This window comes from Ceratosolen solmsi, unplaced genomic scaffold, assembly GCF_000503995.2.
Source record: "Ceratosolen solmsi marchali unplaced genomic scaffold, CerSol_1.0 scaffold31, whole genome shotgun sequence".
NCBI classification, from domain to species: Eukaryota; Metazoa; Arthropoda; class Insecta; order Hymenoptera; family Agaonidae; genus Ceratosolen; species Ceratosolen solmsi.
In genome coordinates, this window is record NW_011948432.1 from 4,535,699 (window position 1) to 4,551,291 (window position 15,593).

Below are 15,593 nucleotides of genomic sequence, written 5' to 3' on the forward strand. Positions count from 1 at the left end.
AAAATGTTTTTTTTTTTTTTTTTTTTTTTCAGCTGGCGCATGCATTAGCAATCTCGAGGATGTTAGAAAAGAAAAGAAAACAAAAAAGGAGAAAAAAGAGGGGGAGGGGGAGGGGAGGGGGGAGGGGGGAGGGGGGATGAAAGAAAAAGAGAGAGAAAAACGTAAATGATAATTAAAAGTCCCTGGACTTGAGAGCTTTAAACAAGTCCATGAGTATTTGTCGCAAACGGCAAATTAAGGCCGAAAGTTTGGCCTAAATATTTACTTTTTGCCTCGTAAAATTGGACTTTGAGCCGAGAAGCGATGCAATGGTGGGCGGGTTGGTTGAGTGTGGTGGGAGGGGGGTGGGGCGGGAGGAGGAGGAGAGGCGAGTTTAGCGATAAAAAAATGTGTTTAAAACTCGTAGCAGAAGACGTACGATAAAAGCGGAGTAAGGCAGAGGAAAAATTTTAAACGGCGGCTAAAATCGGGAGTGGACGTCGATTGGCGGTGAGTCGGACCTCGTGCCAATGGAGACGAGGAAGAAAAAGCGCGCGTCGCGGCTTCGAACCAAAAATCTAAATAAATTGAAAGGTCGAAGAGGACAGTTGGCGAGCCAATAGACGCTGGCGCTGGGAAACGGAGGGGCGTGCCAACAACGTTGATGCGCGACAATTTTCCGTGAAAAATTGAAGAAAAGCTGAGCGACGAGGCCTCGTATAAATCGCCGACGGCGCTCGCGCGTTCCCTTCCTCTCGCTCGCTCACGCTCGCACTCCGCGTCTCTCTCTCTCGCACATCGGAAGTGCATGCAGGCTATTATACTTCCGGCATCGGTACCTCGACAAGAACCTCCTCGGCAGCGAAAGCCGAGTCCTCAGCCCCGAGGGATATTCCCGAGGAATCGCCGCTCGAGGAGGACGAGTAACGGTGCTGCGCCTCGTTACTACATTGACGTTAGTTCTTGAGATTCCTCGCCCTCCTCCGCTCCTTCGCCCCATCCGACATATAGTCGACGACGACGACGACAACAACAAGCAACAACTACGACGACAACGACAACGACAACAACGATACACGACGACAACGACACGCGACGACAACGACACACGACGACTACGATACACGACGACAACGCAACGACACACGACGACAACGCAACGACACACGACGCAACGCAACGACACACGACGCAAACGACAACGACAACGACAACGCCAACGACAACGACAACGACAACGACACACGACGTCAACGACAACGACACACGACGTCAACGACAACGACAACGACAACGACACACGACACACGACGTCAACGACAACGACACACGACGTCAACGACAACGACAACGACAACGACACACGACACACGACGTCAACGACAACGACACACGACGACAACGACAACACGACGACGACGAGCAAGAGGACAACGTCGAAATCTAATTGGCGGTGTGGCGGGGGTAGAGGGGACTCGGTAATAGGTGCGCGCGACTGCGGAGTACAGCGTAGTCAAGCGAGAGAGTACGTGTTGAGGGGCGCGCGCGCTCAATCAAAGTCCGAGGCAGTTTGTAAGAGCTAGACGTCGTCGGCGCGAGGAGCCCCTGGAGTTTCTACCGCCCCACCCCTCTCCCTTGAGATAGAGCTGCTCGTGTCCTGTCGAAGGCGCGTGCGACTCGAATCATTCCTTCCTTCTCGGTGTGTGTGTTCGCAAGCCCGCGCGCACGCGTGCCTCCACGGATAATACGCCGTGGTGCGTAAGAGAGGGGGAGAGAGGGGGAGAGAGGGTCATTAAAAGCAAGACCAAGCAGTAAGGGTAGTATTAGCAATATTAGCACTAACAACAACAGCAGCAGTAGTAGTAGTAACAGCAGTTGCAGTTGCAGTTGCAGTTGCAATTGCAGTTCCAGCGGTAGCGGCGGCGGTAGTGGTAGTGGTGGTGGTGGTGGTGGTGGTGGCGGCGGCGGCGGCGGCGGCGGCGGTGACAGTAGCGGCAGTAGTAGTAGTAGCGGCAGCGGCATCGGTAGTATCGACGGTGGCAATTGTATTCCGGATCCGCCTGTCGGCGAGGCGCCCAGCCTCCATCTTCCGAACCCGGGCTCGCATCTTGTCCGGCGACAATGGCGGCAGAGCTCGAACAATTCCAGCAACTCCTCAATACGCTTCTGAGCACTGATAATGACGTGCGGGCTCAAGCCGAGGTAAGTCTCTCTCTTATCACAGGGCCTCTTCCTCGATCCGGAGCCACTCTCGCCCGTGTGAGTCCTTCGTGACTCATCCGTAACCTCGAGTATACACGGGTCTGACCTCCGTGCGGCCAAGGACGCGAGGAGACTCAGCGGGTGACAGTGCAGCGGAGACACGCGCGAGCAACCAAAATGGTGGCGCCTCATTGGCGCGTGTGCGCGCGAGAACGGAATACGGAGTTGCGATCGCGGCAAAAAAAAGAGGATAAAAAACGAGAGTAGATCTCACCTGGATCTCTGCTCGGGGTCGCGCTGCTCGATCACCTTCCTATCCGCTCGAACTACTTTCGAGGCTCTCGAATTCGCGCGAACGGACGACCGAGCTTTTTTAGGCTTCGAACTGCCCTCGTGCTTTCAATTGGATAATTTTGTTTCGCTAATTGGGAAGAAGAGAAGGTGACGGGATGAAATGATTGGAATCGTTTAGGGTCCTAACTTTTTTTTTTTCATCCTTTTTTCTTTTTTCCCTCGTTCCTCACAATAATTCGGCGATGAATATTCTTCTTTCTTTGCTTTTAAGATGAAGTCTAAGGCTCGATATTTCTTTATTAATTGTCCACGAATGCTCAGGGTAGCGGTCCACGTATATATATATATATTAAATTTTTTCTTTTCAACTCTGTTTTGTGCATGTGAGCATACGACGTTTGCCACGCATCCGACATAACCTACAAAGCTAACACGCGGCTATGCACTATTCGCGATACTCTAGTACATTTTTTTTTTTTTATTCCTCTTAGTGTACTCCACCTCTTCTCTGCCATTATTTGGTAACTTTATAATTGCTTCTTTTTTTTTTTAACTCTGATGGTTTGCAAACGATGCCGAGTGCTAATTTTAATATAGTTAGTTAAGATGTTGGAAAAGAAAAGGTGAGGGAGCGAGAGAGAGAGAGAGAGAGAGAGAGAGAGCGAACGGGACGGTGTAGCACGTTCTTCAGAGTCACGTCTTGAATTCCGTATTTCGACGAGTGCTTCGTGTTACGTTTAGTTAGTTATAATTTACTTAGCAATGTTTTTAGTAAGAAATACCTTTCTACGAGCATGAGTTTTTTTGTAATAAGCTCCCATTATTATTCTAAATATGCATTTGAACTTCACTGCTTCTTTACCTAAATTTGTCGATTAAATATGTTCTCTTGGTATGAATCATCTGTAATGAACGGTGTTAATTGGAAAAGCATGAATTTGTGGACCTTATGCCCGCTAGAATTTCATGAAACTTTTGTAATCTTCGGAAAAGTAAAATGCTTGCAATCGTCAGGTTATTATCCAACTTTCTTCCTATTAACAAATAAACATTATGTTTATTTTACTGTTTTAATAGTTTTAATAGATGAGCATGTGTGGAGTGAAATAACTGGGATTAAATATTTTTCAAATTGTCACGTTTCATTCAAATGTATCATTTGATATTTAAATTTATCCAATGAGAACTATGACTCGTACCCGATTAACATAATTAAATTTACCGAATTTTTATTTATTATAATATATCTTTTAACGACGCTTATTATGATTATTCGTAATCGTGGAAATATTAGTATGGAAAATAAATATTTAAATGTATTTTATAACTTAATTACTCCGCGTAAGTTTATTTAAATTTAATTTTAATTAATTATTGATATTTAAATTGGATCTAAAAAGTAAATAAAAAAATTATTAAAATTCCAACATTTTAGTCGAATCTTGGTTAACTCAATTAAATGCTGTTAATTCTGCACTCTATTGAATCAATAACTTTTGGGCCAATTATACATAAAATTGTTAAAGCTTATGGTTCGTTGTACCTAATATAAAATTCATTAATTAATATCATTGTCGGATGAGAAATTATTGATATATTCAAATTTAATAATCAGGACAATTTTACTTAAATTTCAATATCAATATATATTAATAAGTTAATGAGATATTCTTTGTTATTTGTACCTACACATAGAATACTTAATTTAAATAATTAATAATAAATTCAATTATATATATATATATATATATAATGTATTTTAAAAAAAAGAAATAATTAAAGAAATCTTGTAAAACAAGATATATATATACACACACACACATATATTCATTTAGATTTATCTTATAAATTACAATTTGGATGTTTTTTTTATATAATTTTACAAAATTACATTTTAATTAAATTTTCAAATTAATGACTATCAAAGCCTTATAACAATTTTTTTTCATTAAATTATTTTTGATAGGTCGTTTGATGATTATATACCAAGAAAGGTATTTTATAATACCACTATTATTATTATCAGATATAGAAACAATATTACTAAAACAAATTTATGTATGGTAATTTTGTTGCGTTACTTGTGATAAAATAAGTATTTTTATATTTATACTTTAAATTTTAAGTTTTCAGATTTATATACGTGTTAACGTTTTTTAATATTATTCAATAAAATTTTAGAAACAATGCTCATCAGTCACACTTTAATAAGCTTTTTTTATTAATGAAATATTTCTGTTGTATTTAACGCATAAATAAATTATTGTTACAGTATAATTAAATTGATGTGTCTACAATGTACTTATTTAAAACAACTTAGAAAATAATTTTTTTAACAATTTATCAATTAATGATTTATTATAAATAATAATACGACAATAATAATAAATAAGAAATTTTAAATAGAATTTTCAAAATTGCAAAGTAAAGTAAAAATTTATTAGTATACTGATTATTATTATTATTAGTTTTATCGCTATTATTATTAAATTATACTGTAAAATGCTTGTAATATTTTTATTTATATGTAATTTTTTTTTTTTTTTTTTTTTTTTTTTTTTTGCTGTTTAGAAAGCATACAAAAATTTACCAGTGGAAAACAAGGTTCAGTTACTGCTTCAATTTATTTGTGATGGTTCCGTAACAGAAGATTTACGAGGCATGGCGGCAGTCTTGCTTCGTAGATTATTTTCTTCAGAATTTGTAGATTTCTATCCAAAGGTATATAATTAATGATTGTCGATTTTCTTTTTCTTTTCTTTTTTATATTAAATTTGACGCAATTACCTATCATGAGAATAATGTTATAGATTTCACCCGAAGGACAAGCGCAGTTGAAAGAGCAAATTTTATTAGCAGTTCAGAATGAGCAGTCACCTAAAGTTAGGCGCAGAATATGCGAAGTCACTGCAGAAGTTGCTCGAAATTTAATCGACGAAGATGGAAATAACCAATGGCCTGAATTTCTTCAGTTCCTATTTCAGTGTGTAAACGGTCCTATACCAGCTCTAAAAGAAAGTGCTCTGTGTATGTTCACGTAAGTTGAATGAATATTTTATACGAATGTCTTTATAGGGGAAAGCTTTTTTTTTTTTTTCATAAAAATATATCTTATATATAGAGAAATGTAAAATTAATTGGGTTTGTTTCCTATTCGTAAGAGAATATTTTAATTTATTTAGGTGTGTCCCGGGAGTTTTTGGTAATCAACAAGCAAACTATCTAGATTTAATCAAGCAAATGCTGCAACTCTCAGTTAACGATTCATCTAATTATGAAGTAAGTTCTAATGTGTATTATTATTAAATAATGTTGAATCTTTTGGAAATTCATACACAAAGTGCAATTGTTATATATGCATTTTGCCACTTATTTTCCATAAATAAATAGTTTTCTGATGACTGTAACTTGTGAAGTAGTAATTTGCAGACAGATACGGAACTTACATTTTTCAAAATAAATTGATTTATAAATTTTTAAATCTTTCGAGTACTTAAACTAATGTATATATTTTATAATTTTAGGTACAATTTCAGTCAGTAAGAGCAATTGGTGCTTTTATAATGCTTCATGACAAAGAAGCTAATATACAAAAGCATTTTTCCGAGCTTCTACCATCAGTCGTAGTTGTTACAGCCCAATCTATAGAAAAGCAAGAAGATGATACTTTACTGAAGGTATTAATAGATTTAGCTGAGTCAACTCCAAAATTTCTAAGACCACAATTGGAAAGCATAATGGAGATGTGCATGAAAGTCTTCTCCAATGAAGATATGGAAGATTCTTGGAGACAACTCGCGCTTGAAGTTATCGTAACTCTAGCCGAGACAGCACCAGCAATGGTTCGAAAGGTTGGTGGGAAATACATTTCAGCATTGGTACCATTGGTTTTGAAAATGATGACGGATCTCGAGGAAGACGAGGAATGGACTTTGTCAGACGAAATTATTGAGGAAGATAATGATATCAATAACGTAGTAGCTGAAAGTGCTTTAGATAGATTAGCCTGTGGTCTTGGTGGTAAAACAATGTTACCTCAAATCGTTCAAAATATACCTTCGATGTTGAGCAGCGCCGATTGGAAGTATAGGTAATTATATAAATTTAGTCTCTCGACGTTAAATTTGATAATTAACCAATTCGAGAAGAGAGAGAGAGAGAGAAAACATGTATATAATCTAACCATAACTTTTTTTATAGACATGCTGCTCTTATGGCTATATCTGCTGTTGGTGAAGGGTGCCATAAACAAATGGAAGCTATATTACCACAAATTATGGATGGAATTATGCAATATTTGCAAGATCCAGTAAGTTTTTCTATGAAATAATGTGTTATCACACACACACACACACACACACACACACACATATATATATATAATTATATATGTTATGTGTGTGTGTTATATATATATATGTGTGTGTGTGTGTTAAAAACCACAGGCAGAGTCAGCGGTCAATTCATTATTTGAATGTGAAAGCGTTACGCTTGTGGTAGATTAATAGGCCTCTGAATGTTCCCAATTCTGAATTGTCGTTTTGATAATAAGATGAAGGTTCTTTCAGTAGTGGGTTTCTGAGAGTTAGATATTGTTACTTTGCAATAACTATAGTATCGAAACAAACATTTCAATATAAGAGATAACTCATGCCAACGTTTTGCTTTAATAGTCGATAAGAAGTTTGTTGAATTATTTTAGCATCCCAGAGTGAGATACGCTGCTTGCAATGCCGTCGGTCAAATGTCCACTGATTTTGCACCAACTTTCGAGAAAAAATTCCACGATGTCGTGATTCCGGGACTATTGCTGGTTCTCGACGACAACGCGAATCCTCGAGTACAATCACACGCAGGTGCCGCGCTCGTTAATTTTAGCGAAGACTGTGCAAAAAATATCCTCATGCCATATTTGGATGCAATTATGGGAAAGCTTGAATCTATCTTGACAACCAAATTTCATGAATTAGTTGAAAAGGGTACAAAACTCGTTTTGGAACAGGTTTGTTTGATAAATTAAAAAATAATATATTATTATTAAACATGGTATTGATGATGTAGTTATTGAAAAATCAATTACAACTTGTTTTGTGATTTAGGTGGTTACAACAATTGCCAGTGTTGCCGACACGTGTGAAGAACAATTTGTAAAATATTACGATAGATTAATGCCATGTCTCAAATATATTATTAAGAATGCGACTCGGGAAGAACATAAAGTGTTACGTGGCAAAACCATCGAGTGCGTGAGTCTTATTGGCTTAGCTGTGGGAACGGAAAAAGTAAATATTATCTTTTTAAAAAATAATTTATACGACAGGATAATCCATCGAAATTAAATAAGTTGTTGTTGTTTTTTTTTTTTTTTTTTTTTTTTTAATAGTTCATAGGAGATGCAAATGAAGTAATGGACCTACTACTCAAAACACATACTAATCTTCCAGAAGACGATCCACAACTCAGCTATTTAATATCTGCCTGGGCTCGTCTTTGTAAAATTCTAGGTAATTAAAATCTAACCTTATTTCCGTTTCTTTTATTTACTATACGCAGACGCGCGCGTTAATATTACTTTTGCTAAGTTCTTCTATCTATCGGCATCTTTAACGGAAGAAACATGGTGTGGAAGTAAAAATTAAAATAGCAAATTCTTTACATATTAAATTAAAAAGAATATCGATACAATAATAATAGCGAGTATCGTACTTATTATTGTGCATATAAATATATTATTCTAATGTCAATTAATGCACCTACTGTAGATATAAATTTGAGACTGTAATTAACAATTTATCATTTTCCAGTCTCACTGTAAATAAAATAATGGTAAAATATATAAATATATTTTCCATTGCAGGACAACAATTTGAACAGTATTTACCACTTGTAATGGGTACTGTTTTACAAACGGCAGCAATGAAGCCAGAGGTAGCTGTACTAGATAATGAGGACATGGAGGACGTAGAGAGTGACGTCGATTGGCAATTTGTCTCGCTAGGTGAACAACAAAACTTCGGCATTAAAACCGCGGGACTCGAAGATAAAGCATCCGCTTGTGAGATGCTTGTGTGTTATGCAAGAGAACTAAAAGACGGTTTTGCCGATTATGCTGAAGAGGTTGTACGGCTTATGGTTCCCATGCTCAAGTTTTATTTTCATGACGGGGTCAGAACTGCCGCCGCCGAGAGTTTACCGTGTCTTTTAGATTGTGCTAAAATTAAAGGTCAGTCAATCGAATGTATTTTTGTTTATTCTCATATATGTGTTTACATATATATATATAAATACTTATTAAAAATTCATAAACATATTTATTTATTGTTATAATAATATTGCTTCTCCAATTATTTCATTTTCGTAATTTGACAAAATTATCTATAACATAAAACATACGATATATCGATTTTAGAATATTTCAATCCTGCTTACCTACATGTATTATTATTATTAAATGAAAGTTAATAATATCTGAATTTGCGATAAACGAAATAATCCAACAATGAGATACGTTGTAACTAAAAAATTGCGCTGATCAAACATAAAAGCACATAAACTGCTATTTACTCGATTATATATTAATTATTATTTTATTTAATGAATTAGGAAAAATATATTTGATTTTTTATTAAGTATAATGTTATCTGTAATGTAACAAACAAATTATTATTTAGGTACACAGTACTTGGAAGGTATGTGGAATTACATTTGTCCAGATCTCTTGAAAGCCATTGATACAGAACCAGAAACAGACGTTTTGTTGGAATTACTGTACTCCTTGGCCAAATGTATCGAGACTTTAGGCGCTGGCTGTTTAGGGCCACAATCGATGACAGAATTATTACGTATTCTTGATAAACTGTTGAACGAACATTTCAAAAAAGCATTTGCTCGATTGGAAAAAAGAAAAGACGAAGATTATGATGATGTAAGTACAAATATTCTTAGTGTTATTAGTATTAACGGGGCATTCTTTAACTTTAATATTATTAAGTATTATGTTGGCTATTTGCATTAAATACAATTATAATGTAATGGTCTAAAATTACTTTTTTGTCATGTATATAAGTGTCGTTGACAATTTATGAAAGATAATTGTCGATGTAACGTTGAGTCATTGTACAATAATAAATCTCTCTGCAATTGTAAAAATTAAATTCCTTAATTACAATCTGTCCATGAGATCGTATAATTTTAATTAACAATTGATTATACGTTGCATTTGTCATATAAAAAAGCTTAACTATTAATTTTATATTCTTTTTTTAATTTAAGAGTATGTATTTATTTATACATTACCAACGTTTTTGTTTCTTTGTGCTTCTGTTGCATCGCAACTTGATTAATGATCGTTTGTAGTTCTAAAGCAGTTGTGGTCGAGTAGCTGCTAGCAGTAGCTTTATAATCGCATGACCATTAAGCAATTTTATAATAAAACTTATTTCATATAGAAAGAAAACGAGCGTATTTATCTTACCATGGACAAAGGACGGGATAAATAAAGCTTATATATCCGTTTGTCGAGTAGGTAGTCGAGGAGCAGCTCGTTGACGAAGACAACGAAGATCTATACACATTGAGCAAAATAACCGACATATTCCACGCACTCTTTATTACCCATAAGTCCACCTTTTTCCCCTACTTCGATCAACTGGTCGGTCACTTCGTGAAGCTGCTGGCACCCAGCAGGTCCTGGTCAGATCACCAGTGGGCCCTTTGCGTCTTCGACGACGTGATCGAGTACGGTGGCCCCGAGTGCGCCAAATACCAAGAGTTCTTCCTACGGCCAATGATTCAGTACGTGTCGGACAAGTCAGCGGAGGTCAGACAGGCGGCAGCCTACGGTTGCGGTGTACTCGGTCAATGCGGGGGCGAGGCTTTCGCCCAGGCGTGTGCCGAGGCGCTACCCAGGCTTATGGAGGTTATCAACGATCCGGAGTCGAGAGCGGCTGAAAATGTCAATCCCACGGAGAATGCCATCTCTGCAGTCACGAAAATACTGAAGTACAATAACAAAGCAATCAACGTCGATGAAATTCTGCCACATTGGTAAGGACTTGTTATATTTTTGTCCCAATACCATACGACTTTCTGCATTTGAAAACATTTGTAAGCGATTTTTTCTTGAAAAAAAAAAAAAAAAAAAAAAATAATTCGTTCGTTAGATAAGAAAGTATTATTTACATATGACCCATTCGTATTTCATTTGTATTATAAAGCATAAAGATGTATGGGCAATTATGAGCTTCGATTCATTTCATCAAATTATTTTATTAAAAAATATATCAACGATAAATTGATACGAGGTGAATTTCAAACGGTTAATATTTACTTAAAAAAACATTTGTTATATTTCAAATAAAATGAAATTACAATATTAATATCTTTTATACGTGTAAAGTTGAAGCCAAGACATGAATAAAAACTTTTGCCATTTAGGTTATCTTGGCTACCGGTTGTAGAAGACGAAGACGAAGCTCCACACGTTTATGGATATTTATGCGACTTAATAGAAGCAAACCACCCTGTAGTTTTAGGCCCTAATAATGCAAATCTACCGAGACTTATCAGCTTCTTTGCTGAAGCATTAAATGAAGATGTTGTACCCTCTGACAATCCTGTAATGGCCAGGATTCTTATCATTGTTAGGCAAATTCAGGTAATTTTGTCATCTAATTTATATGAAGTACTGCTTACAAATTAAATTCTCTTATTGTGAATAAAAAAAAAACTATATTTTTAGAGCAACGAGTCAATGTTCCAAGCGTGTATAGCTGCTTTAACATCGAAACAACAGCAGGCCCTACATGAAGCTCTGAGTGCACAAATCGCAAATTAAAAAGCTTTCGCTTATAAAATCTTTCGATTTTAATGATATAACTAAAACACAAAAATATCTGTGCTTTTCCAAATCTAAATAACTGGAAAATCACTGATGCAACTTAGGTAATCAATATCTTACCTACTCTTCTACAAGCAAAAAAATAAATAAAATTTACGCCTCACGCAGCCTGATAACTAGCATACAGAGATAAATACAGGTGTAATAGACTGTTTTGCTTATTACTGTTATTGTTGATTAAATAATTTTCTTCATTATGTTGTAACAGTTCTATCAGAACGACTAGAACAAATTACCACATAATAGGAAATCGTAAATTCACTATCTATTGTCTCGTAAATTATGTCAGTTTATAACAAAAATGAATTCTCATTTACTTCACATAAGTTCGCAATGACGAAATGACTATTTTTGTAACCTACGTTATTAAATATTTAATTATCTAAAGAATCGTTGTTTAAAAAAAAAAAAAAAAATATTTAAAAGGAGAAAGAAGTATTAAACTATTACAGAAATATTTCCGAAAAATATTTATAAATTCATGTTTCACCAGCCATTAAAAATGATCCATATTATAAAAACATAAGTGTGTATGATTCATTGTAAATTTTTATAAAATCTTTTTCTTTCGTAAAATATGATTGTTTTAAAAAATAAAATTAAAATTAATAAAAAGAAAACAAACTAAAAAAAAAAAAACTCAACAAAAACACAAGGCTACGATCACGACGTTTTTCGTCAGTGCTAGCTTATTTATTTCTTAAACGTGGACAACAATAACTTTCATACTGGATTGAGCTCGATATAATAGCTTTCATGAATTAAGTTGTGAGAAAATAAAATAGACTAGGAGTCACTAACTCGTTGTCATTATTCAGATGTCATGACATTGTGATTTAGATATATTATTATGAAATTTAGATACAATAAATGTTATTTAATGATAATAACAATAGTGTTATTGTGGAGTTTTGACAGTCGATTTGGAGTATCCTAAAGCTTCGTAATATAAAAAGATAAAGATTGAAACCTGCAATATTTCAATATTCAAATTCCGAAGATTCATCTCATCGAGAAAAACTTCTTTTCTCTTTCATGAACATACTTGAAACGCAATTTGGTGCTGCGCGCTAATAAGTCTGTATAGTTTTACACAGTATCATCAAACAAATACAAAAAAAAAAAACAAAGGTAAAGAGTCAACGCGGTTGTGAAACTTTGGTAAAAAAAAAAAATAATAATAATAGATGAAAAATTAGTAGTCTGCGAAACGCAAACTACTGAAAAACTGTTATTCATTATAAATTTATTCTAAATGATTCATTCTCTTATTTATTTGTATGCAGTTATTTTTGTTAGACGTGTTGGTTATATTAAAATAGTCCTGGAGGACTCGCACGCGATAAAACAAGACGCAATTAACTACAAAGACGACGTGATTCTTCATCGAGTACCCTTTTGTCTATATTTTTTTTATCTTATCAAAGAAAGTTCGAAAAAAAAAAACAAAACAAAAAAAATACAAAATAAATAAATAATACATATAAAGAAAGAATAAGAGTTACGAGCATTAGTCACTTTGTACATAACTAAAGAAATTTAAGATATAGAATAGTAATGCAAAATTGGAAGTTACTGAAACCGCACGATTTTATTCGTAAAGATAATCTCAAATATCTAATTACTTTGAAATAGATGTCAATCAAGAAAGAAATCAATAGTGAAATCTTAAATACAGCATAAAGTATTTATCGTCAGTCCCAAAAATATATATTTAAAAGAACTACAAACATTTTCAAAAGAAATATTATATTGTTGCGATTAATAAAAGATAATATATATTAAAGAGAGATAGATTTGAAGTTTTATAAAGAAAGAAACGTCAAATGAAAGAGAGAAAAAAATCAGCCTCTACCCGAGTAACCAAAACTCTTGGTTCTCAGGATTTTCGCGGCACTTTTCGTGCGACGCAGTTAACTTCACCAATACACGTGTCGAACTCAAAATAAAAAAGAAAATATATATAGTTGACTTATCGATTTGCTCGACTTGCGTACGCGTATGAAGATATATATGGATATATATTTATACATATATGAGAGAGAGAGAGAGAGAGAGAGAGAGAGAGAAATATCATATTAATGAGAAGAAACGTTCCAATTATAAAAGATGATGAAATAACGGAAATGAAGAAGATCGAATTAAGAATTATATAGAGATTATTTTAAATTTATTATTTACTGAAATAAATTTCAAGCTTTGTAACATCTGCCGTTTTTCATTGTAAACTTTTCAAACTGTTTTACTCAACTTTAATCAACTCCATACGTAATGTAACTTGATGATTTAAACAAGAATACTCCATACAAATGGTTTTTTAATCTTTTTTTTTTGTTTGTTTTTTGTTTTTTTTTTTTTTTTTTATCATATTAATGACAGAAGGTTTGTAAAAATTCTTTTATTCTTGTTAATCTTAGTTTTTCACGATTGATTAATGTGATATATCAATTTTTATTTTATTTAAACAATACAGTTATATAAAATTTGATTATGATTAATATTTAAAATACGCTTTTTTAATTCAACCATATTTTTTTTTATAAATTTTTAATAATTGTCATTTTGCGAGTTTTAGATAAGTGATTGTATAAATAAAGATAATTTGCACTATAATTTTGTATTTTAACATTTTTAAAACTATTTGTTAAAACAGTTTTTTACACATATTAATTATATTTAATTTTGACTAAATAGTATTTTGTACACAACGTATTCAACGATTAAAACGTTTCTATATATTAATCGATAAAAATTTGTATATTTGCATATATCTCTATTAAAAAGAATGTCCTAATATGCATGAATAATTGTACTTCTTGTGCTTATGTATAATTTTATTTATTTATGCGCACTAAACTACTTACAATTATAATAATGTAAATTTTAACCAAAATTTTTTTCAAATGAATATTCTACCAGCAAACTATGCTTATGATTTTAACACTATTATGCAATATTAAAAATAATTTTTTTATTTATTTATTTTTTTTTTTTTTTTTTTTCCTATTAATATATAAATTTTTAATTTTAATGTGCTCTCGATTGAAAACAGCAATTATATATTTGTAATGTAATGTAAGAGCCGCGTGTATTTGAAAAAGGCAATTTTTACGCGAAAACACAATTTGTCATTGGACCGAGCGTGTTTGTTGAAATGCGAGAAATGATTTTTCTGTAATTTGCATAGACATTGTTGAAGTCAATAACTGAACGAGAATCTTAAAAGCTAGTATGAAACGGATGATATTATATTTCATCGTAAGATATGTGCCATTGCTTGTAATGCCAATGAGAAATTGTATGCTTATTTACCTTGCACAAGTTTTTGGAAGAACAGTGATAATAAATGATGAAAGATTATTTAGAGAGTTTCATTAAGGAAGCAGTTGATAATACGATCCAACTTAGCGGTCAATGACATTGCGTCATATTGACCACACGAGATATTGCTTTGTGTTTAGCAGTTTCTTCAGTTCAAATGTGACGGAGTTGGGTGCTGGAAGAAGCCATGTAATGTAAAAATGTAAAATTGAATATCAAAATTAAAAAAAAAAAAAAATAAAAAAAAATATATTCCTGATCTTATTAATGTGAATTTTTTAATTTATATTTTTATTCATTAACGACAGTTTATATGTTGTAATAGTGACGAATAAGTTGTTTTGTAAATGATTCGGCGTGTTCAATTAAAATAAAAAAAAATAGGTGTTATTTAACGTAAATATTTCTATAAAACCGACATTGACAGTGTATAAACAAATATAAAAGACGATCCAAGGCGGTTAAGGTAATTATACTTATTGGTGGAAGCATTTAATTTAATTGTTATATTCTATAAAACTAAACCATTTCACAATATCCAACGTAAATAATAATAGTAATAGTAATTATGCATGTAGATTTTGCAAAAAAAAAAAAAAAAAAAAATAATATATATATATATATATCCCTTACAATTATATTGGATTATTTATTGATTGAGTTTTGTAAATAATTATATTAAAATTGACTTTTTTTTTACAACTGCTATAAAATTATTTCATTTTATAATATAAAAAATTATATTTTATTGTACTTTGCTTTCTAATATATACATGTATGTATGTATGTATGTATTCAATTTGGATATCATAATCTCGAGAGAGAAAAATATTGAAAAAGTAGAAAAGAAAAACCTAAATTAAAAAAAAATTTTCAACATAACATACAGCCAATATAT

At 33.3% G+C, this 15,593-nt stretch overlaps 2 protein-coding genes across 4 annotated transcripts in view; both read left to right on the plus strand.

The window, feature by feature from the left end:
- Positions 1 to 1,957: 1,957 nt before the first annotated feature.
- Positions 1,958 to 11,940, plus strand: Karybeta3 (karyopherin beta 3). 2 transcript variants are annotated; one of them, XM_011502249.1, is made up of 14 exons: positions 1,958 to 2,181; positions 5,047 to 5,196; positions 5,286 to 5,512; positions 5,658 to 5,754; positions 6,000 to 6,565; positions 6,676 to 6,784; positions 7,178 to 7,477; positions 7,575 to 7,757; positions 7,859 to 7,979; positions 8,333 to 8,698; positions 9,147 to 9,400; positions 10,001 to 10,521; positions 10,912 to 11,131; positions 11,216 to 11,940. In XM_011502249.1, exons 1-14 carry the CDS (start codon positions 2,101 to 2,103, stop codon positions 11,309 to 11,311), a joined length of 3,291 nt encoding a protein of 1,096 aa, XP_011500551.1. In that variant the 5' UTR covers positions 1,958 to 2,100; the 3' UTR covers positions 11,312 to 11,940. The 2 variants fall into 2 exon arrangements, with proteins under 2 accessions (XP_011500551.1, XP_011500552.1); XM_011502250.1 differs by lacking the exon at positions 1,958 to 2,181 and adding an exon at positions 3,223 to 3,246.
- A 3,140-nt stretch (positions 11,941 to 15,080) lies between these two features.
- LOC105364350 (choline-phosphate cytidylyltransferase A) overlaps positions 15,081 to 15,593 on the plus strand; it is a 35,192-nt gene continuing 34,679 nt past the window's right edge. For both annotated transcript variants that reach the window (XR_912949.1, XM_011502251.1), the window contains exon 1: positions 15,081 to 15,161. The gene's annotated coding sequence lies outside the window, so the exon portion shown is untranslated. The remainder of the gene's footprint in view (positions 15,162 to 15,593) is intronic.